This window comes from Corythoichthys intestinalis, chromosome 8, assembly GCF_030265065.1.
Source record: "Corythoichthys intestinalis isolate RoL2023-P3 chromosome 8, ASM3026506v1, whole genome shotgun sequence".
NCBI classification, from domain to species: Eukaryota; Metazoa; Chordata; class Actinopteri; order Syngnathiformes; family Syngnathidae; genus Corythoichthys; species Corythoichthys intestinalis.
In genome coordinates, this window is record NC_080402.1 from 16,069,338 (window position 1) to 16,096,411 (window position 27,074).

At 39.0% G+C, this 27,074-nt stretch overlaps 1 protein-coding gene across 6 annotated transcripts in view; it reads right to left on the reverse strand.

The window, feature by feature from the left end:
- Positions 1–27,074, reverse strand: part of dennd1c (DENN domain containing 1C) — a 62,919-nt gene that overhangs the window by 32,572 nt on the left and 3,273 nt on the right. For 2 of the 6 annotated variants that reach the window (XM_057844541.1, XM_057844536.1), the window contains exons 5-21: positions 25,249–25,368; positions 25,107–25,176; positions 24,953–25,033; positions 21,585–21,638; positions 15,372–15,482; positions 15,204–15,304; positions 15,097–15,142; positions 14,927–15,028; positions 14,721–14,846; positions 9,708–9,809; positions 7,574–7,661; positions 7,447–7,487; positions 7,326–7,376; positions 7,210–7,266; positions 7,018–7,125; positions 4,273–4,352; positions 3,869–4,073 (exon numbers count right to left, since the gene is read on the reverse strand). In XM_057844541.1, coding sequence (XP_057700524.1) covers positions 3,869–4,073; positions 4,273–4,352; positions 7,018–7,125; positions 7,210–7,266; positions 7,326–7,376; positions 7,447–7,487; positions 7,574–7,661; positions 9,708–9,809; positions 14,721–14,846; positions 14,927–15,028; positions 15,097–15,142; positions 15,204–15,304; positions 15,372–15,482; positions 21,585–21,638; positions 24,953–25,033; positions 25,107–25,176; positions 25,249–25,368 — 1,543 coding nt within the window. The remainder of the gene's footprint in view (positions 1–3,868; positions 4,074–4,272; positions 4,353–7,017; positions 7,126–7,209; positions 7,267–7,325; positions 7,377–7,446; positions 7,488–7,573; positions 7,662–9,707; positions 9,810–14,720; positions 14,847–14,926; positions 15,029–15,096; positions 15,143–15,203; positions 15,305–15,371; positions 15,483–21,584; positions 21,639–24,952; positions 25,034–25,106; positions 25,177–25,248; positions 25,369–27,074) is intronic. The other 4 variants (XM_057844537.1, XM_057844539.1, XM_057844538.1 and 1 more) reach the window with 4 other exon arrangements.

A 27,074-nucleotide genomic window follows, 5' to 3' on the forward strand; every position in this document is an offset into this window, starting at 1 on the left:
TCTTTAGCATGTTCTTGATCACATTTAACGCAGCATGCTTGCTGTCACGAAAATAAAAATAAATCGAAAGTTTAATTTATAAATATGGAACGACCAACACATCATATTTACCTCTCGCTCTGTTGTATTTTTGTTTTTATGCTCATCACTATTATTTTTAGTCTCTATTGTTAAAACTATAAGTGTAAATAGCTAGTTGTCGAATGTGCTGCTCTGAAATAAAGACAATACTACATTTTGATATTTGAGTTTAATTGCAAATCAGTATAAAGATGATCGTATTGAATTTTTGCACTGGTATTAATAAATAAAATAATCCGGTCAACTCCCCTGTCGTCCCCGCATCTCAGCTCGTCAAATGCTGACGAGAAATGATTGCTTGCTCTTTACGATGTCGCCTTTCTACCCTCATTAGTCTGTTAAGAAAAATGTAGACATATTGCGACATCTCCCGTGTCCGTGTGCGTTGTTTTGGGGCGCTTGAGTAGCGCATGATGGACGGATTGACATAACTTGTCAAACCAACCGACACGCTCTGACACGAAAAAAAAAAATAAAACACTCGGAAAAAATTGACATGTATATACAGTTTCATTGCAAATCAGTATTATGGTGATCGGATTGAATTTTTGCACTGGTATTAGTAAATAAAATAATCCGGTCAGCTCCCCTGTCGTCCCCGCATCTCAGATCGTCAAATGCTGACGAGAAATAATTGTTTGCTCTTTACGATATCGCCTTTCTACTCTCATTAGTCTGTTAAGAAAAATGTAGACATATTGCGACATCTCCCGTGTCCATGTGCGTTGTTTTGGGGCGCTTGAGTAGCACATGATGGACGGATTGACATAATTTGTCAAACCAACCAACACCTGACACGAAAAAAAAAAATAATAAAACACTTGGAAAAAATGGACATGTATATACCGTTTCATTGTAAATCAGTATTATGGTGATCATACTAAATATTCTTTTTTTCTGTGCACATATGAGGTAAATATCGCTGCCATGAAGCCTCCATATAGTGACAGTTCTTTGCCCCCTTCATTGCCGTCACGCGACCGCAGCTCAGCTTTTGCTTGCTTCGTAGCTACCCGTGTTTTAAATTACTGTAAATTTGATAGTATGTCGTAATAGGTATTCGCGAGTCTGTTGAGAAAAGTAGTACACTAAACCATGCTCGCTAGATTTGTGTGGTGTTTTTGTCTTTTTGAGCTGCATTTGATAGGCTCCACGTTAACAAATATGTGACAAAGTCATTTCCTTTCATTTTTTGATTCGTTCACCGCATAGTCATTACTGGAAAGACAAGTTAGCAGCAAGCTAGGTCAGGAACCAGAGGACCGAGTCACTGAACGGGAAGTGACAAAACTCAGTCTTGCCCCCCTGCCTGCACGCTGGCTGCTCATTGGCCACACGTGGAAGTGAGTGACATACGCCCTGATTCTGTTTCCGGTCCCTCCCCTGCCTGCGATGAGGCTGGCGTCTGATTGGTCGTGTGCGATGTCAGAAGACGCTGCCGCTTGCTCAACGCCCTCCCACGCAGTGAACAAGCACCAACTTCATAGAACGAATCAGTGCAGATGGTGATTAGTTCGGTCTCGTTCACCCAAACAATTCGTTCAAAAAGAACGAATCGTTCGCGACCGATACAACACTAGGGTCCTGTAGGGGTCATTTGCATCAACCCTACAGCGCCAACTAGTGGCAATAGAAAGTCACTCATTTTTTAAAATATATGTCCAGTTCTTTTCAGGTTGGTCATTGTAGTTTCAAGACCTTTTAAAATACTTATTTTACGGCCCATGTCCACATGTCTCTGTCTGTTGCTGTGATGACCCTTTATTCGCTCCTTTTTTGTAGTCCTCTGTCCAATAGGGGTTTTTATCTCTTAGGTGTGTGAATGTAAAGAGGCAACTTTCGCGCATGTTAGGTTCTAATGAGATGATTAGAGAGGACGATCTGCCACCACCCTGACCTGCACACTGTCCGAGTTGCATGACGTCCGAGTTGCGCTAGATTGCGAGGGCCCGTTCAGTCCTGCTTGCAGGCCTAGTTATTATATATAATATATATACTGTATATATATATATATATATATATAAAGTTATTTATTAATTTAATTTAATTTATTTATTATTCATAATTTATATGTATAATGTATATAAATAAATAATATATAAATTGTTTAATTATTAAATTATGTAAAAAGTTATTTTGTAAAACATTATTCAGATGTTTGGGATGTAACTAAAGCAAAAAATAGCTGTGTTAAAGTCAAAAGTTATGATTGAAATGTATCCGTTTACAAAAAGCTAATTTTCACCGTTTTTTTCATCAGAAATTGGAAAATTGCTCAAACTAAGCTATTTTTTTAATGCTGATTTCTAAAGAATGGAAAAAGATATGAACTTACTCTTTTTTTCTGCTGAAAGAACAGAATCTAATCTTTCTTTTGGTGGGTTCCATTTTTATATAGCAATAGAATCGAATTTTCTGTGGGTCTTGCAAAATCAGTCCAAATCCAGTAAAACAGCCGGGAGCGACAGGCCTTGCTCCGGTGAAAATGGCTGGGAGTAAATGGGTTAATAATGGTGGAAGTCTTAAACAAAAGTACGCTAATGTTAAGAGATGAAACTAGTTAGCCATCTTGGCATGCTAATTAGCCAAATTATGTGCCTCATAAACAAGCTTACATTATAGTATTGCTTTACCACAGCTAGACACACTAAACACGCTGGAATTAACACTCGTAGCTGGTTGGAAACGTTCATTACAGCTTTTACTAACTGTTAATTTTGTATAAAGTGACGGGTAGTGTTCACGTAAATGCTAAATCATATTGGAGGTATTGCCTCCTCTGGCAGCCAACCTCTGCAAACATGTTTTACATGTCAGTTGGCCCTCCTCCCCCCAGTCGTGGCCATCTGTAACTTTTCTGTAGCCAAAATATTCCCATACCAGCGACTTTGTTTTCTCCGATGGGGGAAAAATTCAGGTGTTTCACCTCCTCCAGCCATCGTTTAGCACAGCTGACTTAGCCTGGTACACCAGACTCAACGCTGTTCCAGCTATTGAGTCTGGCCACCCTTCCCACGGAAACAATTTCCAGGGCGGAGCAAGCCACAGCATACAGACAGCGGAGTGGACCAATCAGCGACGGGCAGACGTGACGTTAGAAAAATGGCGACTTCAGGATGACGGACTTGCGCGCGGAAGTAAACATACGAAGAGAGCGGAGTTTATTCGACATGGCTAGCGCGAGACAGATTGTTGTCAGTGACTCGTGTCGATGTGTTTTTGGTCATTTAAAACTGATTTTACCGTGGATTGGAACATATTCTCGGCTCTGCCGTTCACCGTCTGTGTTGCTGAAGGGACGACTGTCGACGCGCAAGAGTGACGTTGCTTGTGAAGAACACGTGACGCAAATAAACGAATCTGATTTGTCGATTGATTTTGTATCTGCTCGAAAAGGCCGTTAATGGGAGGGGTTCCAGACTATTTCTCTCAGTGTTTGAAAAATACAGGGAGAATAGTCTGGCAGAGCCAGGCTACAGCTGACTCACTAAGCAACAACCAGAGAGGAAGGGGTGAGCCCTGCAGCAGCAAGCAAGGGATTTCTACCTGCATTTTTGGGTCTTGTAGCTAATATTAAAGGTATAACAGAAAATTTTATAGGTTTTGAAACCGTGACGTGTTCAAACCAAGGTATAACTTAAAACCAACTAATCAACACGTGTCTACTTGCGGCACTAAAAAAAAAAGGGATCTGGAAGAACTATAACAAAGACAAAAAGACTGACTGACAATGTGCAAGTGATATAAATTTCACATTTGCTCATATCTGTCAAATTTAAGTTCTTACCTTTGTAATATAGTCATCACTGTCTGGGCCAAACAGATCTAGGCTACGTGTGCCATACAACAAGCCGCGGTCAAGTGAGCTGCGAGTGCTGAGCGTGTCAAAGATCTCTCCTAGAAGATCCATTTCCTCCAGATCACATAGCATTGACTCTTCCTCCTCCTGCTCTTTATCCTTTTCAAGTTTGACCACTTGCTCAGATGTTTCACTTGACACAAAAGCACGAAAAAAAGATGTGTAAAATTAATATGCTTCAGTTTTTAAAGGTTGCATTGAGGTGAAGCTGAAGTGAACTAAAATTTGGCAGCGTGAGTGGAATTTTTGTCTACTCATACTTGATGAACATGTGAATAAATGAATGAATTGACATATGGGTCGATACATGTCCACAGATGTATTTATCTCACCTGTTCCATGTATCTCCACCTGTCGTGGTACTCTTGCCTCGAGTGCCACTAAGTTGGTGACCAGGCCGACGGGGACGAGGCTGATGTATCACGTGGATGTAAAGTGATCACCAGCCCCATAAAAACAAAAAGAAACCATAACAGAAGAACAAGTAGTGACAAAAGTGCAAAACACACTGAAGTACCGTATTGGCCCGAATATAAGACTGTGTTTTTTGCATTGAAATAAGACTAAAAAAGAGGGGGTCGTCTTATATTCGCGGTCTAGACATCATACCCATGTACGACGCTAGATGGCGCCACATATCATTGAAGTGATGTTCTGTCATGAAAGATCTCAGCTACTCTCCCCATTCACGATGCTAGATGGTGCCAGGTATAATTGAAGCGATGTTCTGTCATGACAGATCTCAGCTACTCTCAAGTTTAACCAGTTTGCATTATTTTATTGCATTGTTTTTCCTTATTCAGATTTGTTTCAAGACTACAGTTACAGTTAGACTTCACTTTGATGGTTAATGCAGTTGTTGCAATTTTGTTGTTTTATCACAACAGATTGGTTTATTTTAGGGCTGTCAAAATTATGGCGTTAACGGGCGGTAATTAATTTTTCAAATTAAGCACGTTAAAATATTTGACGCAATTAACGCACATGCCCCGCTCAAACAGATTAAAATGACAGTACAGTGTAACTTCACCTTGTTACTTGTTTTTTGGTCTTTGGCGCCCTCTGCTGGCGTTTGGGTTCAACTGATTTTATGGGTTAGTACAGTACTTCTCAAATAGTGGGGCGCGCCCCCCTGGGGGGGCGCAGAGCGATGCCAGGGGGGGCGCATGTGTCCTCGGGGAACATGCTTTTTTCTTTTTTTTTTTTTTTTGCCGGACTGGAATAAAGTGTACTTGCACATCCACTCAGTGGTTGGCAGTGGCGCTCTCATTTTCAGAGTGCGTGCAGTATTTTTGAACTAAGGAAGAGCACTCAGCACACAGAAAACAGATATGAAGAGCAGTGCGCTGCCGCCGTTTTCGAAAGCCGTTTTCCGACCGGACTCACTCACGCAGCGACCCACTGTCTTTTCCGGTTCTCACGTCGCCGCCCGAGAAGTGCCATTTTCGGCTTGGGATCGTCACGACGACCGCCCTCACCTACGGTTCTACATCGGCCGCCGAGAATGCGCTTTTTTCGTGCCGTTTGCCTTTTAGCTTTGACTTTTAATACAGTGGGGTGATGAGGAAAGACTACTGTTTACTGTGTCTGAAAATAATTATAGCGGACTGCCAGAAGCCAAATCAATTAAGACGCCACTTAAAGACATTCGACCCCAATCTCATTGATAAGCCGCTTGATTGTTTTTCAGCGAAAACGTGCCGAATATTGCCAACAATAGTCCTGGTTTGTCAGTGTTATATCAGTACACCAGTGAGCATTCTTAGCATGCTCATTGCAAAATGACTCCACACCATTGCAAAGGAGGTAATACTGAGTGTGAGCAGCAAAAATAAAAACTGTCCTTCTGTCCAAGGACACTCTTTTTTTCCTTTATTCATTTTTGTTTTTTCGGTCAAATTTTTTGGCATATTGTCCTCATGAGTAAATGTTTGTAATCAATTTGAATTTGTTATTATTTACGGATTTTATTACATTTTATTTTTCTGTATCAAATGGTCAAAAATGTACCTTGAGTGTATTTTTACAGTTTGAATGTGACTTTTTTTTTTTTTTTAATTCAGGCAAATTGATGCACGTCAAGTCTTCTCTGTTACAAACAAAACAACGTTAATAAAGTTATACTTTATTATAAGTTGATCTGTTACTTTTTTTCTTTATTAGAAAAAAAGGACACAATGTTAGGCAGATGCGTATTTATAATAGTAATTTTATAGACAAATAATACTATTTACAGTGGCGGCAGAGAGTTTGGGGGGGCGCGAAACATTTACGTCTTGCTTGGGGGGGGGCGTAACAGAAAATAATTGAGAAGCACTGGATTAGTACCATGAGTGAGCATGGTGTAATTATTGACATCAACAATGGTGAGCTACTAGTTTATTTTTTGATTTAATTTTTTTTTTTTTTAATTTTAATAAAATGAAAACATTAAGAAGGGTTTTAATATAAAATTTCTATCACTTGTACTAACATATATCTTTTAAGAACAGCAAGTCTTTCTATCCATGGATCGCTTTAAGAGAATGTTAATAATGTTAATGCCATCTTGTTGATTTATTGTCTTAATAAACAAATACAGTACTTATGTACCGTATGTTGAATGTATATATCCGTCTTGTGTCTTATCTTCCCATTCCAACAATAATTTACAGAGAAATGGCATATTTTATAAATGGTTTGAATTGCGATTGATTACGATTAATTAATTTTTAAGCTGTCATTAACTCGATTAAAAATTTTAATCGTTTGACAGCCCTAGTTTATTTACATTTAAAAAACATGAAGCCATTCATTTACGATTGTGAGTGCACTTTAGTTTACATATTTAAATGTTCAGCTATTAAGATTTGAATGAGGCAAAATAACATGCTTTTTCTCTCAAATATATTGTTATACTCATTTGTTACGGATGTACTGTAATTTTCTGTATACAAATGAATTTGGTGTTCAAAAAGTCTTTTTTCAAACTTGAGTCTTGAGAAAGAGGGGGCCGTCTTATATTCGGGCCAATACGGTATATCAAACGTCTTTTTCTAGACGGGCCTCGATGTTGTAGGTAATTTTATGGTTGTTACCATTCCATAGTGACGTGTGATTGGCAGACGATTTTGCAGGCAGTCGGACTGAGCACAATGGTATGACACAGATTCACCTCTTTGAATGGCATGTGTTTCATTCAAGGCCTGCCTTACACACACATGCCCATATTAATGTGTAAGTGCCCTAAATGTAGCGTTATGTATTACTGCAACCATCACACTACTCACCTTATTTTTCAGCCTGCTTTTTATACCTTTGGTCTGGAAAACACAAAAATTGTTCATCTATATAAACAGTTATAGCAAATGCTCCTCTAAATAAACACTCTTCAGCTTACACTCACCCGGATATTTGTTTTGGACTTCATGTTGAGGATCAATGCCCCTCCCCCTTTCTATTAAAGACACAACAACATCCTGAACGGTGGAAAAATAGTTTCTTGTTGCAACTAACTTATAACTTACCTTTAAATTACCAACCAGTTGCTGATAAGATTTATTCTTCCCTGCAAAGAAAATGACCAACACGGAAATACCGTAAGTGAAAATTCCACTGTTCAGAATTACTGTATACTACCACAGTGTTCTTTACCTGTTGTTTCGCAATTAAGGATTTCCTCCTCAAAGAGATCTCCTGGTACTTTCCCTGTTTTCAGAATGTCTAGGCGTCCATCAATAAACTAAAAAATATTTCACAAAATTCAAATAAATGTCATTTAAAAGATTTCAGTGGTCTTTCTTCGTTTAAGATTCATATGGATCTAACAAAATAAGTCACTGTACAAGGTAACAACAACCAGATACAGATGAATGGACTGTATCGTGGGTCGGCAACCCGTGTTATGAAAGCCACATGCGGCTCTTTATCGCTGCCCTAGTGGCTCCCTGGAGCATTTTCAAAAATGTTTGAAAATGGAAAAAAATGGTTGAGGGAAATATATTTTTTGTTTTGATATGGTTTCTGTAGAAAGACAAAAAAGACAAACATTCTTAACATTTTCCAATGCTGTAAAAATGAGTTGAATAAATATTAAATTTCAACATTTCTGTCAAGGAAGATTTGCGCCATTCTATCAGCAGGGTGTGATGCCAGGCAGGTGGCTATTGTAAACAAACCGGCAGCCGAGTACCCAGTTGGGAGTGAGAGAAAATGTGCGGTTCCTTTACTTCTGAAGAACTTAGAGGAGCGCAAAAATAGATTTAAGAAGTGGATTGCATCGCCAAGCTCCACTACTGCTGCATGTTTTGTTTCAACCCGGGAGATAATGAAGCGTGGAAAACAGTTCACAGATGGTGAGTACATGAAGGAGACATTTATCGACATATCAGAACACCTATTTGCAGACTTCAAAAACAAAACCGATACGCACATTCCATTTTGTTGTTTTTCGAAACCTCAAAATAAAAATGACATAAAAAATTGGATTTCTTAATTGCATTTCTAGAATTTCATTAAGGCAATGAAACAATTCATTAATATTGTAATGAGGTTAAACTCATACACATAAGCGGATTTTAAGGGGAGGGGCAGGCCCCCCCCCTGGTGGCCGAAAAGTGTCATTGCATGTAATTGACTTTCTTTTATATATAATATATATATATCTATATATAAAGTTGTAAAGCAATAAAACTGCAACAAAAATGAAGGAAATGAACAAAAAAACATTTTTATAATGGGTAAAAAATATTTTTCGAGCACCTTAGTCGTTTGCTTTGCATATAATTTAAAATACATATATAAGAGAAAAAATATTTTTAAAAATGATTTTTTTTCTTTGATTGAAAAAATATATTTTTTGATTGAAGCAACTTTTTGGGGGATTGAACGATTTAGATACAAATGTCCTAATCATAATATGGCCCAAATAAAAATCAGCATTACTTCAATCAAAAAAAAAAAAAAAAAATATCAAAGAAAAATAGCTGTCACATGCATTTTTTCTTTTGGGGGGAGTTTTTTGAATTTCAAATGTATTTTTGCTTTCGAACACATTTTTTTTTTTTTTTTTTTTGATTGAAGCGACTTTTCTTGGGTCGAAAATATATATTTTGATTAAAGCAACTTTTTTTTATTGAATAATAAAGACACAAATCTACCTCCATATGGCTCCGCCCAGGGGATCCAATTTTTGACTGGGGTAACTACATTGGCACGACACCGGAGGGCGTACCAAATTCAATGGATAACGATCTTGGCGAAAAGTATTGCCTAAGCAGCCTGATTTAGAATTCCCCTCAAGAATGATGGGAGACAAAAAACACTCATTGTCAACTTATTATTTTAAATATTCTTGTAAGTTAATTTTATTGCTGACACTGCATTTTGGGGTCATCAACATGTTGTGCCCCCCTGCCCCAAAAGTCAAACTCCGCCTATGATCATACAAACAGATAAGTCACGTGATGCGTTGGATGCACTGCAGGGAAAATAAACATTAAATCATGAAGTCTTATTATGTATTTTTAGCCGACTTAGTCAATTTGATAGTAGGCTAATATAGCTAATACAGATACGTACAGCATGTGTTGTCTTCAATACTGTATTAGGGTTATTTAAGGCTTTTATTTTTTTTTGCGGCTCCAGACATATTATTTTTTGGGGGGGTCCAATATGGCTCTTCCAACATTTTGGGTTGCCGACCTGGACTGGATGGATGGATTCCCACCACCGCTATGAGGGCTAATTTGATTATCTGACCAGTAGAGAGCAGCAAACGCATATGTACCTGCTTGAAAAACTGTAAATGAATGGCACTTTGAAGAAACTGCCTCATACTGGGTGACTTGTGCTCCAAAAACAAATCCTTATTGAAGCAGATTTCACCCCCCTGCAAAAAAAAAAAAAAAAAAAAGAAAAAAAAAAAGATTTGATTTGATTATATGTATATGATTTGTGATACAAGGCTCAAGATAATGATTTCACAATATGGCAATACAAGTTATTGATACACTGGTCAGGAAATCAGTCTACGATATTCTAGTAATAAACAGAAAAAGAAACTATATTCATCCTTCTGCTGTGAATTGGAATTAGTTAATCACTAGTAAACATCCTTTCCATTTGAACTGGGAGGTATGGCAGCAAATGAACAAATGTTCATTCACTGCCACCCTCCCACTTAAAACTGATTGGATGTCTGTGGCTGTCAGTGAAAGCCAATCCCGAGCAAGAGTTCATTTTGGGGCATTTCACGTCACTTCCTGTTGATTTTCGGTGACTTCCTTTTGCTTTTGTGGAATTTACAGGTCACTTCTTGTTGATTTTGGGTTATTGAAAAGGAACTGACTCAAGACTTGTGACCCTAAATCAATAGTCAATGACTTAAGATCAATAGGAAGTAACCTGTAAATGCCCAAAGAAGACTGGCTGTAATGTTCTGGTTTCAGTGCCATGGATGGCGTTAAACGTCAAATCCTAATCAAAATTAATTGGACGTTTAGCGCCGTCAATGGGAGTCATTGACAGAGGCGTCACGTCCCATTAGGCAAACCAGGCAATTGCCTAGGGCCCCCAGCCAGCAGGGGGCCCCCAGAGGGCCAACAGATTTAGCAAATGCAGCTTTACTGCACTGTCGCAGTGACAAGTGCGACAGTGCCAGTGAAATTCATGTGTCAGAGTTCCCTGAAGGGGCCCGTTCACTCGCGCTACCCCCCCCCCCCACCCCCACCCCCACCCCCACACATCCACGTGACTCAGAGTGAGAGTGAGCGGCGATTTGGCTTTTTGTTAATTGGCGTATATCCAAAATGAAGAGAAGTTATCCTTCTGGAAGCGACAAAAGAAAGAAAAAAAAAGCAGAAGGGGAGAAAAGGAAGCAAGACAGCGGTGTTACTGTAGTTTTATGTCCTAATGTAGTAGAAGCCGGGCACTTTGAGTGTCGTAAAAAGCGCTCTATGAGACTGAGGCGTTATTATACGTACTTTTATTAAATATGCTATTGCTCCAAGTCCAACTGTCCCCCTTACTTTCACACGCTCGAAGGGCCCCATGTTGCCTGGGGCTCCCAGGGACCCTTGCTACGCCTCTGGTCATTGAGCTAACGTAGACACTATTCTAATGGAAGGTTTTGGTAACAACCTGTTGGTTACCTTTTTTTTCATCAGTGGATTGATTCTTGGTGGGAGCATAACGAAAATCTTTTGGGCTACAAGCTATCGCAATATATCACCTTTTTGATGTATTGTTACATCGCTAAGTATCACCGTGGAACACTTTTTTTTTTTTTTAATTAAATAAAATCTGACAGCCTTTTTTTCTCTACTTATGGAGTGTGGAATCCAAAACGGATCTCAGTTTTTCTCTACCATGTCATGCTTTTGAGTAGTGATGCACGATAATACATTTTTCAACCGATACCGATAACCGATAATTTCCTCCTCATTCCAACCGATAACCGATAATGTCAAGCCGATAATTCTATTAAAAGATTTATGTAAAAATTTCAAGTACACACAAAAGACAATATTACTGTGCAAAAATATAATTTATTGCTCTTTTTTTCAACATAAAATATCAACAAGTCTTCAATTCAAACATCTAAATAATGACAGATTGTCTAACATTGTGTAATGGTAAACTTTTGGCAACAATTACTTACAGAGTAAATACCTAAGTTGCACAAAAATGCCTTTAAAAGTAAGCCATTCCTAACATATATAACATTAATACGCTGCAAAACACACCTCCTTAAAACTAGTCAGTTTTAAGTGTAAATCTATTGACAATAAGTGAAATTATCTGCCATCGCTTCAATTGTATTTCTCTCAGATTTCTTGGAAGAAAATTAGCTAGCTGAAAATAATCTTAACAGCCTTGTTTTAAGCAATACATTATTATACTTAATCCTAAAAAAACAAAAACTTGGAAGAAGGAAAGATTTTGAATAATATTTGTGGCTACAGAATGTTGATTTAAGAATTTGATTATCCACTGTGACTGTAATTGATCAGAGAAATAAGTTAAATAATTTGAAAAGTGATTGCTAATGTTATATGCTTTGTTGCACACTGTGAAAATGATTAACTCAAAAGAGCGAGATGTCATGTACCCATTCTGCAGCGCTTTGTTTACATTTGCGGCTTTCGCGACATTTGCTTTACAGCAGCTAAACTGATACACGGCAGGACTATTTGGACAGAGTTGGAGCTCGCATCCGCGTGCGTGTTGTTTTGTGCCTGAGTTTTGTTAAGCCAAAAATAAAGGCAGCGTTACAAAGTCATCTGACCGCTCGTCATTTTACATACTGCATGCATTATTGGCTGGCTGACTTCGTTTTCTCCATGTTAAATTATCATTGAACCACTGTGCCGTCATGATAAGTTTGCTTACTGGACATCACTTTTTCATGAAGAATGGTGGTCCTATAAACGGCATTATTTTTTTATCCAGGGCTTTGGTTCTCGGAACATTTCGGTAAAAAAAACAAATCGTGTCTCGTCTCGGCGGCGGCAACTACGTTCGTACCGGATAATCCGCCCGCCCCGACTGGTTCGCAGCGGCGTATTCGGGTCCTGGCTCTGCTCGCACGCCGTGGGGGAACGCTCGAGAAACCGGGGTGTTCGCCGGAGGTCCCGAAGCCGGGAAATCGGGCTCGGCTCGGCCCGGCCTGCCCCGCCTACGGCGAGGCGGCCTGCCGGACCGGCCAGAGCGGCGGGCTCCGTCGGAAGACGGCTACTTGCCGACTATCGGTCTACAGTCGTGCCGGTGTTTAGCCTTAGATGCAAATTTACCACCCGCCTTGGGCTGCATCCCCAAACAGCCCGACTCTGTATTGTCACAAGCCCCGTAGTTTAGCTTGTGTTTACAATAGCCTTAGCATTCCCGCTAACAGCAGCCTCGTATTCGTTCCATAAATCTTTGTGACGCAGTTTTATGTTACGCAGTTTTAAACGGCTGCTGGGTTAGTCGTTTTGAATGAGGACGCTTTCTTTCTGCCTGGAACTTCTACGGTACATGTTTCGCAGATGGCGAGAGCGTTGTTTTTTTAGTAACAGCCGCCATAATATTCAACTACTTCTTGTCGTGTAACTCCGCCTCCTCAACCCCTCCTCCCTCAGGGGCTTCAGAGAGGGGAGGGGTTGAGGAGGCGGCGTGCTGAATTCTTTGGTTGCGCACATTTGGAGGCTAAATCAAGTATATAATAATCGGATTGCATTATCGGTTGAATTTTTTTATTATCTGGATTATCTGTGTGACGTCATAATTGCCATTATCGGCCGATAATTATCGGTGACCGATATTATCGTGTATCTTTATTTTTGAGGATCTGCTACTGCAATTATGTATAATTGTATGCTCGTACAGTGTATCACAAAAGTGAGTACACCCCTCGCATCTCTGCAGATATTTAAGTATATCTTTTCATGGGACAACACTGACAAAATGACACTTTGACACAACGAAAAGTAGTCTGTGTGCAGCTTATATAGCCTAATAGAGTTCATTTATTTTCGCAACTATAGTTAATTTGAAAAAATGAAGTTCATGGCTCTTTTGAGGCATTCAGCTTGAGGATTTTTTCATTTAATTATCTAACAATAGTCAGCCATCATATATGGCCCATCTGGAGGTTAAGCTTCGAAAAAAAATACTTGACGTACTAGAAAAAAAAATGATTGCAATTTTGATTTTGTCATCAGCATGCGTACTAGACATGTGCCAATTACCGGTTTCAAGGTATACCATGGTATGAAAACGTCATGGTTTCAAAACTGGAAAAAATTTCCGTCATACCGTCCCTAAGGTATTAGCTATTTTTTTATGTCCCAAAAAATGCAGGGAGAAATGCCTCGCTTATAGCTGCAAGGCTCAACCCTCCCCCAGTGGTTGTTGTTCATTGTCAGTGAGTCAGCTGTGTGACACGATGGCTGGATGAGGTGAAACTTCTGAATTTTTTCCCCCCATCGAAGAAAACGAAATCGCTGAAAAGGGAATACATCGGCTACAGAAACGTTAGACGGCCGTGGCTTTGAGGAGGAGGGCCAACCGACATGTAAAACATGTTTGCGGAGGGTGACTGCCGAGGAGGCAATACATCCAATACGATTTCGCATTTATACATAAATAAAGGTTAGTAAACACTGTCATGAATGTTTCCCACCAGCTACGAGACTTAACTCCAGCGTGTTTAGTGTGTCTAGTGGTGGTGAAATGTGTTTTTTTTTTCTCTCTGGGAACTGTCTGTTGAGAAAGAGAGTGTGTGTATCGTGTAAAAAAAAATATGAGTCATACACATGTGCTTTTTATGGAAAATAATTCAATTATTTTTGTTCTGATGGTAATAATGTTGAGCTGTAGCTATGGGTTTAGCCTCACCTAAAGGGTTGCATTTATTTTAATTTTATTTAAAATATTTTAGTTACTTTTTGTTATTTTTAAAATTTATTTTAACTTAACATTATACTTATGTTCCAGGTATTTTTCTTTTCAACCCAGATATCTCCAAGTAACACATTTTAGAACTGGAATTGCAATACCGTGATACCGTAATATTTGGCTAAAGGTTATCATACCATCAGAATCTCATGCTGGCACGTGCCTAATGCATACTTTAGATTTTCATGCCGATTAAAACTTTTTTTTTTCAAAATGTTCCTCAGGGTTCACGAAGGGATGTTAAAAAAACTGAAAAGTACAAATTGGAACATTCTCTTGAAGATTTAATAAAATGACATTAATAAAATTACATTATGAATAACAAAGATATTTGACTTCACGCCAAGTTAAGAAGAAACCATACCTTCTGATTCTGCAGAGCATCTTTGTATCCTCCAAACAGCGCAGACTGGGCCTTGAGAAAAGCTTGCGAAACCCCACAACCAGCCGACACTGCCTGACGCTTCAAACATAGTTTCAGCTCGGATGCCTGAGGACAGAAAAAACTGACAATTGTGACATTCAAATCCCTTCACAAGTAATAATCAATGCAGACAAAAACACTGTTACCACATCAGAAGGTATCTTCTTAAGGTCGTTGAAGGGGTTTTCCAATGTGTTAGTATCCACATTCAAAACGACAACTTCTTCTAACCCTCTACTCCTCACCTTCTGCCAAACCCACACTGTGATTAGCGACGTGTGTTCATAGATTCGTTTGTTTTTATACATTTTCTTACCTCAGCTAGACTACTGTGAACCCCGATAAGGTACGGCATTGGTGCACTGTAATGGGTGATATCAGATGTAATTTGTAGATATGCAGACCACTGACGGACAGACTTACCAGCAATAGTCCAGAAGGTGAGGTGGCAAAACTGGGATAAAGATGTGCTGCCAGTGCATTGGGTATAACAGAGCGCCAAGTGCATGTACACAAGATGTCAGCTAAAAACAGTAGAAGACAATTTGTGGATACATTTGTTATCATTAAAACTATAAAAGAAATACATACAGTACTTAATTTGCAGGCAAATATGAGGATGCGTCTTTCAAACAGCATGCTGGCGTAGAGCTGCAGAAGGTTCGTAACGTCTACTGCTACAATCAGCTCTGTCAAGTTCCTCTGGAACGTCAAAACAATCACAACAGAGCTGTTACAAAACCTGCTAGGCATGCTACAGTGCTGGCCAAAAGTATTGGCACACATGCAATTCTGTCAGATAATGCTCAATTTCTCCCAGAAAACTATTGCAATTACAAATGCCTTGGTAGTAATTAGGGGTGTCAAATGATTAAAAATTTTAATCGAGTTAATTACAGCTTAAAAATTAATTAATCGTAATTAATCGCAATTAATCGCAATTCAAACCATCTATAAAATATGCCATATTTTTCCTGTAAATTATTGTTGGAATGGAAAGATAAGACATCAGATGGATATATACATTCAACATACGGTACATAAGTACTGTATTTCTTTATTATAACAATAAATCAGCAAGATGGCATTACCATTATTAACATTCTGTTAAAGCGATCCATGGATAGAAAAACTTGTAGTTCTTAAAAGATAAATTTTAGTACAAGTTATAGAAATTTTATATTAAAACCCCTCTTAATGTTTTCGTTTTAATAAAATTTGTAAAATTTTCAAACAAAAAAAATAAACTAGTAGCTCGGCATTGGTGATGTCAATAATTACACAATGCTCATGGTGCTGAAACCCATGAAATCAGTTGCACCCAAGCGCCAGCAGAGGGTGACAAAACACCAAAAAACACAAGTAACAAATGGACATGATGCTGTGCTGTCATTTTAATCTGTTTGAGCAGGGCATTTGTGCTTTAATTGCGTCAAATATTTTTACGGGATTAATTTAAAAAATTAATTACTGCTCGTTAACGCGATAATTTTGACAGCCCTAGTAGTAATATCTTCATTTATTTTGTTTGAAAGGAAAAAACAAAAAAGAGAATGAAAAAAAATTAAATCATTATCATTTTACACAAAACTCCAAAAATAGGCCGGACGAAAGTATTGGCACCCTCAGCCTAATACTTGGTAGCACAACTTTTAGACAAAATAACTGCGAACAACCGCTTCCGGTATACGTCAATGAGTTTCTTACAATGCTCTGCTGGAATTTTAGACCATTCTTCTTTGGTCAACTGCTCCAGGCCTCTGAGATTTGAAGGGTGCCTTCTCAAAACTGCCATTTTCAGATCTCTCCAAAGGTGACCTATGGCATTGAGGTCTGGACTCTTCTCCAGTCTCCAGTGCTTTCTCTCAAACCATTTTCTACTGCTTTTTGAAGTGTTTTTTGGGTCATTGTCCTGCTGGAAGACCCATGACATCTGAGGGAGACCCAGCTTTCTCACACTGGGCCCTATATTATGCTGCAAAATTTGTTGGTAGTCTTCAGACTTCATCATGCCATGCACACGGTCAAGCAGTCCAGTGCCAGAGGCAGGAAAGCAACCCCAAATCATCAGGGAATCTCTGCCATGTTTGACTGTGGGGATAGTGTTCTTTTGTTTGAAGGCCTTGTTTTTTTCCCTGTAAACTCCATGTTGATGCATTTTCCCAAAAAGTTCTACTTTTGTCTCATCTGACCAGAGAACAATCTTCCAAAACGTTTTTGACTTTTTCAGCTAAGTTTTGGCAAACTCCAGCCTGTCTTTTTTATGTGTCTGGGTCAGAAGTGGGGGTCTTCCTGGGTATCCTTCCGTATAGTCCCTTTTCATTCAGACTCCGACGGATAGTATGGGCCGACACTGTTGTACCCTCGGACTGCAGGACAGTTTGAACTTGGTTGGATGTTAGTCGAGGTTCCTTATCCACCATCCGCACAATCTTTCTTTGAAATTTCTCGTTAATTTTTCCTTTCCGTTCACATCTATGGACGTTAGCCACAGTGCCATGGACTTTACAGTGATGACACTGCTCACGGTAGACACAGGAACATTCAGGTCTTTGGAGATGGACTTGTAGCCTTGAGATTGCACATGCTTCCTCACAATTTTGCTTCTCAAGTCCTCAGATAGTTCTTTGGTCTTCTTTCTTTTCTCCATGCTCAACGTAGTACACACGAGGACACAGGACAGAGGTTGAGTCAACTTTAATCCATTTTAACTGGCTGCAAGTGTGTTTTAGTTATTGCCACGACCTGTTATGTGCCACAGATAAGTAACAGATGCTGTTAATTACACAAATTAGAGAAGCATCACATGATTCAGGGTACCCGCGGGTTATTAAAAGTATTAAAAAAGCATTGAATTTAGTTTTCCATTATCAAAGGTATTAAAAAGGTATTAAAATTATTAAATTAGCAGTCGTAAGTCTGGAATTTTTTCACCGTGGTTTTCATTTGCAGTTTTTTGTTTTTTTTTAATCCATAACGAAGATGACGCGTAGAATTTTTACGATGCACTGCACTACAAATCATAATGCACCTCGTGCGTGCGTGCTGTTAGCATCATTAGCATCAACATCACAACAGCAGGCAATCGCACAGCACTGTGTGCTAACGTAAGGAACTGCTCAGATGCCTTAGCTCACAGGTGTCAAACCGATTCCAGAAAGGGCCAAGTGGGTGCAGGTTTGCTTTCCAACCAATGAAGAGGACACCTTTTCACCAATCAGATCTTTTACATGTGTAATCAGTTAAACTTTGTCAGGTGCTGCTTGTTTCAGTATGAAGTTCATTGGTTAAACTCTCTGCACGGTATCGGTTGGAACAAAATCCAGCACCCACTTGGCCCTTTCTGGAATCGGTTTGACACCTGTGCCTTAGCTGTTTTGTTCGACGAAAGCCTCAACAAGACAACCAAGTCCAAACAGTTGGACCAGCATGTGAGGTATTGGATCGGCGACAAAGTCGCATCCAGATACTTTGGGTCGCAGTTTATGGGTCATGCGAAGGTAGGGACCTGCTTAACATTTGAAAGTAAGTTGCCAATTTCTCCAATTAAAATGTGTTAGATGCAATAATGTATTTCTGCACGGTTTGCCTTTCGAATGAAAGTGAATTTCGTAGTTTTAACTCAAGAGTTAGCCATGTTCAATGGGGTATTGGCAGGTGAACTAGCCTTAGCATGGATAAACCGGAGTCGTAGATCCACCATCACCCTCAGATACACAACACGGTTGACACTATTATTTGAACGAGTGCGGGGTAACGTGTATCTGAATAACACGGCATGGTGATAGGCAAATTATAATGTAGGTCAGGGGTGTCCAAACTTTTGGCAAAGGGGTCCAGATTTGGTGTGGTAAAAATGTGGTGGGCCGACCTTGGCTGACGTACGTAGAACAATATATTTAAGCAAATTTTAGCAAGCCATCCTGTGCATCACATTTGCGTTATGATTTTTTAAAATTAATAATTTAAACTATCTCGCAACTAGCCTTTGTGGGGTTCTCTTTTGACTCTCGGGCTCTTGGGAAATATTGCTGCTATGAAATTAAACCAGCTTCAATTTGCTCTAATTTCTCGCTGCGTATCTGCCATTTAATCTTGTCGTACATGTCAGCGTGTCTTGTTTGGTAATATCGCCTCACACTGAACTCTTTAAAAACAGCGACTGTCTCTTTGCAAATGAGGCAGACACAGTTGTTGCGTATTTTATTGAAGAAAAAGTCCAATTTTCACCTATCCTTGAAGCGTCGGCCGTCGCAGTCCACTTTTTTTGTTGTTGTTGTTGTTGATTATCGCCATTTTAGAAAATTGGAAGTAAAGGGTCACACGGGGTAATGTTGCTTAGAGTGCTGCTGCCTTTTAGTGGGTGAATGAGGCGCAGCATTTAGTGTGTAAGCTACTTCATTTGCTAGTAGCAGTACTGCTGACCAAGTTATTAAGTCTGTGTGCAGGCCAGACGTTATTGATTTTATGACAGAGGCTGGGGCCGGATGTATTTTGACCACGGGCCGCATTTGGCCCCTGGGCCGGACTTTGGACATGTCTGATGTAGGTGATAGTCAAACACCTTCTAAATGTTTTTCTTGATTGAATAAGAGTATGGATTTTCTCTATCTGATTAAAAGAAATGTCTTCAATAGCTAACAAAGGATTAACATGTGTTTTGTATACTTCTTGTAATGTGATTAGAAAAAAACAATTACCAAGGGAAATGGTCATGTGTAGCTTTTTTATTTTGTGGTAATTAATGGTAAACTACTGCCATTTAGTGGCTGTTTTTTAAACTTTCACTGCCAATTGCAAGATTTTCCCAAGCACTTTACAGTTAAGGCAGTACTTCTCAAATGGTGGGGTGCGCCCCCCCAGGGGGGCGCAGAGCGATGCCGGGGGGGCGCGAGTGACCTCGGGGAACATGATTTTTTTTTTTTTTTTTTTTTGCCGTACTAGAATAAAGTGTACTTGCACATCCACTCCGTGGGTGGCAGTGGCGCTCTCATTTTCAAAGTGCGTGCAGTATTTTTGAAGTAAGCAATAGCACACGGAAGAGACTCATGCAGAGCTGGACTCACGCAGCGACCCACTGTCTTCTTCGGTTCTCACGTGTCCGGCCGAGAAGTGCCGTTTTCGGCTTGGGATCGTCACGACCACCGCCCTCACCTACGGTTCTCCCTCGGCCGCCGAGAATGCGCTTTTTTCGGGCCGTTTGCCTTTGACTTTTAATATAGTGGGAAATGAGGAAAGACCACTGTTTACTGAGTCTAAAAATGATTATAGCGGAGAAGCCAAATCAGTTAAGACGCCACTTAAAGACATTAGACCTCAATCTCATTGATAAGCCGCTTGATTGTTTTTCAGCGATAACGTGCCGAATATTGCCAATTGTCACAATCGTCCTGCTTTGTCAGTGTTATATCAGTAAACCAGTGAGCACTGTGGTGAATCAGCGAAAATAAAAACTTTCCTTCTGTCCAAAGACCTTTTTCCCGCCTTCTATTCAGTTTTGTTTTTTTTTCGGTCAAATTTTTTGGCATGTTGGCAAGAGTAAATGTTTCTAATCAATTTGAATTTGTTATTATTTACTGATTTTATTACATTTTATTTTTCAGTATCAAATGGTCAAAAATGTACCTTGAGTGTATTTTTACAGTTTGGATGTGACTTTTTTTTTTTTTTTTTTTTAACTTCAGGCAAATTGATGCGCGTTAAGTCTTTTCTGTTACAAGCAACACAATGTTAAAAAAGTTATACTTTATTATAAGTTGATCTATGTTACTTTTTTTCTTTAATAGAAAAAAAAGGACACAATGTTAGGCTGAGGCGTAATTATAATAGTAATATAGACGAATGATACTATTTACAGTGGCGGCAGAGAGTTGGGGGGGGGGGGGGCGCGAAACATTTACGTCTTCCTTGGGGGGGCGTAACAGAAAATAATTGAGAAGCACTGAGTTAAGGTGACCAACTTGACAATCACCAATCTACCACCTTTACTAGGTCCTCTTAAAAGGGAAACCTGTTGTTTTGCAAATGTAATTTCTGAAGTTGCTTTACAAAAATAGTGTCAAATCCATTTTATCCAGGGAAAAAAAAAAATCTAAAAGACATTAAATTTAAATGTGTTTTAATTGTATCTTCAGTAAATGTCATTCATTCATTCTTTTGTCAAACACACTTAGTAATTGAGGTTAAATTTGATGTTCAGTGCTTTATGTTTTTTTTTAATATGATTCAATATTATCTAAATAATGGGTGCGAGAAAAGTATTAATTTTCAGTTGAAATGACATTAAAAAAGGTCTTAAAAGTCTTGAATTTAGATTTATCAATCCTGGGGGGACCCTGATGATTTTTCAAAGGGTGCCAGTACTTTTGTCCGGCCCATTTTGTGAATTTTTTTTGTGTAAAATGATAATGATTTAACTTTTTTCCATTCTCTTTTGTGTTTTTTCATTGCAAGCAAAATAAATGAAGATATTACTACTAAAGCATTTGTAATTGCAATCATTTTCTGGAAGAAATTGAGCATTATCTGACAGAATTGCAGGGGTGCCAATACTTTTAACCAGCACAGTATATTCATTCATTAATTCATTCATTCATCTTCTTAACTTCTTGTCCTCATGAAGGTCGTGGGGGTGCTGGAGCCTATTCCAGTTAGCAGGAGGCACGGTACACCCTGAACTGGTTGCCAGTCACTCGCAGGGCACACAAAGACAAACAAGGATTCACGCACACACTCACACCTACGGACAATTTAGGATGTTCAATCAGCCTTCCATGCATGTCTTTGGGATGTCTAATTACTTACATTTTCAGGAATCGATGGGAGACTTCTGGAGTCAGGAGCAACGAAGTATGGAATCTTTTGGGAAAATACAATATGAGTGGGTTGGTGAATTATAGCAAAATGTAGGAAAAGAAAAAAAAACTGTGGTATAGTTTCAGGCCACAATTCTATGCATTGGTTGTTTTGGGGGAAAAATGGCCACCCTGCAATCATGAATTGATTTTTTACCTAGCAGAAACTAGTGAATACGTATGTGGAATGTTGCATTGTATTTATTCTCATTTATTGTGGTTGTTGCTTCTTTTCATTCTATTATGAAGAAATGCTAAACGGAAGCCTGAAATCATTCATTCATTTGTTAAACACAAAATTTATCACTGCAATTTAATTTTAAAGAAATGCTTAAAATCAAATACAGTATTTAAAAAAAAGGGAAATACAATTACAGTGAATTAGATTTGAAAGTTAACAACACTTGAACGCCACTAGAGGGCACTCGTACACGTTTTTAAAATGACCTTTTCCTCATGTCTAAATAGAAAATGTTATTTAAAAAAAAAGTAGTTAAACTTTTTTGTGTAAATCCAAATGATAAAAGCTTTTATCACACACTTCTGAGAATGGTGAAGTGTGAAGTGAATAAGCCTCACTCATAGATGACAGAATGAAGTTAGAGCATGATAGTGTATGAATATTCTGTATTGCACACAGTGTGGCAACTGTTTTATCTTGACAAAAGATACTGTAAACTTGCACAGTAGTTCGATTGCATAATGTGTCTACATATATATGTGTGACTCTCTACAGTATATAATTATATACAGAGTTGCCAACTCCCTAAAAAAAATTAAAAATTGACACCTTATTGGTAGAGCCTGGATTTGAGCCCGATAATCGTCAACCTTTATTTATTTTTTTGTATGTAAGAAGTATTTTTTTTTTTAATTATACATAATTATAATATTATAATAATTTTACTCAAAGCTGAATTCATTAGGTACATATTTGAGTTATATAAGCACATGGAAAAAACAATTGACGGCAATGTATTTTAATACAAAATATACTAGAATTATATCTGTCCTGCTAAATTTAAAAGTGTGTAATTTAACACTTAAAGTGCCTACGAACGGATAAAAAAAAGTCTTTAATAGCATTATTATGTGAATTAGAATCATATTTTGAGACGATTCGACTATATACAACAATTTGGGCAAGCGCAGATGTCGAGAAATTAGTCTTATATTAATCTGCCGGTGAGCCACGCCTGCCATTATAGGACTCTAGTGTCCCCAACAGGTTGATGACGTCGGCAGGGTCATGGTTTCATTTGATTTAGAATTCAGCCCATTGAAGGGGAATTATTCAGAACGAGGAAAATGCGACGAAGAGAGCCGCAAAATGTCATCGTTTCAGTCTCTCTACTCCAATATTTTTACAGGGTATTCTTTTTATCGAAGTATTTTTCCCCAATTGCTAAATAAATGGTATGGTCCTTACAAATAACAGACTTGTGCCAAATGGAATATGAAATATTAAAAATGCATTTATTCAGTACGTCATGGCAAAATTACTCCACAATGGTCAAAACTGTCCACGTCTTGCACCTCCCAAACTATATTTTAAGCCACGGAGGTGTCCGGCTTTTGTCATTTCCCTGCCCCGGCTTCGGAGAGCGTAAACAAACTAGGAGGCGTGAAAGCTAGCCAATAAGCTAACCCGAACCAAGTGATGTTTCAAAGTCTATTCTCGGCTTTTGAAGCGAAAAATCACTCATCATGTCACACGGCGGCGGGGTTGTCGATTGTCTTCGCCGATCAGCAACCCGCCCAGCAGCGAGCAAGTTACAGCTCGTCGGACTTGTTCCCCTGCTGCAGGCAGAAGATCTCGTTTGCTGGGGAAGCAGTTGGAAAATGACTTCCGGACGAACCGGCCGATATCGGAGGAGCGCGTAGCTGCCACATGGACAACACGAATATGGCGTAAATTAATGCTTAAAAACACGCCGAAGACGTAAACAGAGAGCGGTGTGCAGTTGTTGTGTGCAGCTAACAAGGCAGGGTGTGTCTGAAGAGAACTTTTCTACATGTCCGTCCATGATCAAACGCAAGTAAATATTTCTTTGATTAAAGAAAATTTATAGTGTTTGCTTTGTAATTGCCGCCATTTTTAACACAAAGTTGCAATTTCTGATGAGGTGGAAAAATTGACAGATCACCAGGCACACGAAGAGGGCAATAAGCTGAGTAAACACAATCCGCGGTCGTCGGCCACGAAATGCAAACCACCTCCGTATTAAAACGTGTGCCATGATTCCAGTATTTGACATTATACAAAACATGATGTTGACTCCCTCATAAGTCCAATGATCCCACAGTGGTCGCACACTTGCTTTGGCAGATCTCGGGGTGAATGGGAACTTTCTGAAACCCAAAAAGGCTCACACGCCTCTCCCTGGTGCAGCTACAAAAGCCGGCAGCTGTTTGGCTGGTGTGATGCAAAAAATAAACGAATTAAACCGCAAAATCAGCTCAATCCACAGTCCATTTGCATGCTATAAAGCAATATTGTATTGTGAGATGCTGACCTGGGTGACGTCACATTCGCATTCGTCCTATAGCTGAGACTCGAGCCGGAAGTCACTCATTTTCATGGCGCAGGATTCAAAAATTGGATATATAAAACAATCGCTTCCACATACATACATCCAAGCGGTCCATTTAATTCAGGAGCATAAAACGTCTCGTGAAATAAGAAATAAACATGCTTTTTGGTGTCATACGCACTTTAAGGTCCTGAAACTTTATGTGTGTGTGGGTGTGTATGTGTTTTGGGCCATTTTTTAAAATACTTAAAAAAAAAATTTGTATACAAACTCTCAGGTATTTTTTTATTTTTTAGAATTTAGGTGCGTTCGAAGTTTCCTCAGCAATAACATTTTCACAAATGATCACTTCAAATATAATGAATTTTACAGAACACAAAAATATAAGACAATTAGTGAAAATGGAGTACACAGAGAAGAACAGGAAAACAAATGATCATCATTTTGAACATGCTTTCACCTCCGATCTCCCACACTCTTGTCTACCGTTAGCGACAGTACCTCGACCAATAAGATGAGTGGGATTTCTTATTGTCATTGTTCCGTCAGCTCATTGGTCAAAAAGCAGTATAGGCTGGGGAATTAATTTCCCTGCATAATCTTGTAAAGCATATTTGTTGGTTCTACAAATAAGACACTATTTTCGAGTTTGATGATAATAAGGGACAAAGCGCGTCCCTTGAAAGCTCAATAAGGGATGCATACTTTTGTGTCTGAATATCGGACTATTTCATTTTCAAGGCACAGTTGGCAACACTAATAATATATATTATATAAAATTTACCATTTGCAGTGTGATAGATTCAGCAGTCAGTGGCATCGGTTCCTTGTAGAGTGCAGTGAGTATCGCTTTCATCTCATTGGTCTGTTAAGCAGAAAAGAAGGTTCACATATGTCACATTTGGGACAAAACAGCCTCCACTTTATTATAAACTCACCTGCTCCCTTTTGATGTGGTCAGCCAGGGTATTAAGATATTTATAAAAAACCTCAAACCATGGAAGGTGACTGTGAGAACAACAACTGTGTCATACTTTAAGTGGTGAACTTAAAGGGGTGCTTCACTTGACTCGGTCATACCTGAGAATGCAAAGGCACGTCTGGGTACTGCCGGTGAGGCGACAGAAACCAAAGCGTTGGCATCCCTCAAGATCGGTGAGAACAAATGTAAAGTGCTGAACAGCCACCCCTTCCCTGGCCCTAAATAAAAGACAATGATGGAAATGTTGCCAAAAGTGAACTGCAGACAACATTTGTTTTGCCCAGTTGTACTGCAACAAAATGCAGCTTCTGCTTTTAGTAGCTTGTTGATTGACAAGAACAAGGTAGTTGGGAACAATAGAGCGGCCTTTATTGGTGTAAAGTGATAATGACTTTTCAACCGATATCCTGATAGTGTCCAACTCCAAAAATCTGATACCAATATCAAACCGATACCGATATATGCCGTGGTGAACTTAACATATTATGGCTAATTGTGTTGTGAGGCCCTCTGTATGCTTTAATAATGATAATGCTCACATAACAAATCCCAAGCATCTTAGTTCAAAAACATCTAATGGTCAATAAGCATAAATGCTGTGCTAAACTGTGACCAGCCCTTGTACAAAGGCAGAAGGCTTCTTCATTCACTTCGAAGGCAACATGCATATTTGCCCAAAACTGATGTCGATATTATCCGATATCATTTTAAAATGCTTTTATCGGCTGATATTTTTGGATCCCCGACAATATCGGACAAGTCTAGTGTGAAGTATATATATGTATATATGCATATATACATACATACATACATATATTATATGTAAAAATATATTCAAAAATGATAAGCATTTGAGGAAAAAAAAACTTTACTAAAAACTCAAATACACACACTAAACTCATACAACACCAGTGTTGTTTCAGTCAACGATGACGATAATTAAAATATTTCGTCAACACTTTTTTTATGATGATGACGAGAAAATAACAAGCTAAAAACTTGTTTTGGGAGACTAAAACATAACAAGCCTAATGCCAGTTTTCGTCTGACGAGACGAGAACGAAACGAAAAAGCGCAATAGTTTCCGTCACATGTTCACAATACAGTGGGGCAAATAAGTATTTAGTCAGCCACCAATTGTGCAAGTTCTCCTACCATGAGAGACAGAATGTGGAAAAAAGGCAGAAAATCACATTGTTTGATTTTTAAAGAATTTATTTCCAAATTAGAGTGGAAAATAAGCATTTGGTCACCTACAAACAAGCAATATTTCTGGCTGTCAAAGAGGTCTAACTTCTTCTAACGAGGCTCCACTCGTTACCTGTATTAATGGCACCTGTTTGAACTCATTATCGGTATAAAAGACACCTGTCCACAACTCAGTCAGTCACACTCCAAACTCCACTATGGCCAAGACCAAAGAGCTGTCGGAGGACACCAGAGACAAAATTGTAGACCTGCACCAGGCTGGGAAGACTGAATCTGCAAACGGCAAAATGCTTGGCGTAAAGAAATCAACTGTAGGAGCAACTATTAGAAAATGAAAGACATACAAGACCACTGATAATCTCCCTCGATCTGGGGCTCCATGCAAGATCTCAACCCATGGCGTCAAATTGATAACAAGAACGGTGGGCAAAAATCCCAGAACCACACGCGGGGACCTAGTGAATGACCTACAGAGAGCTGGGACCACAGTAACAAAGGCTACTATTAGTAACACAATGCGCCGCTAGGGACTCAAATCCTGCTCTGCCAGACGTGTCCCCCTGCTGAAGCCAGTACACGTCCCGGCCCGTCTGCGGTTCGCTAGAGAGCCAAAATACCAAAAAAAAACAAAAACCAAAATAGAACTTTTTGGTAGAAACACAGGTTCTCATGTTTGGAGGAGAAAGAATACTGAATTGCATCCAAAGAATACCAT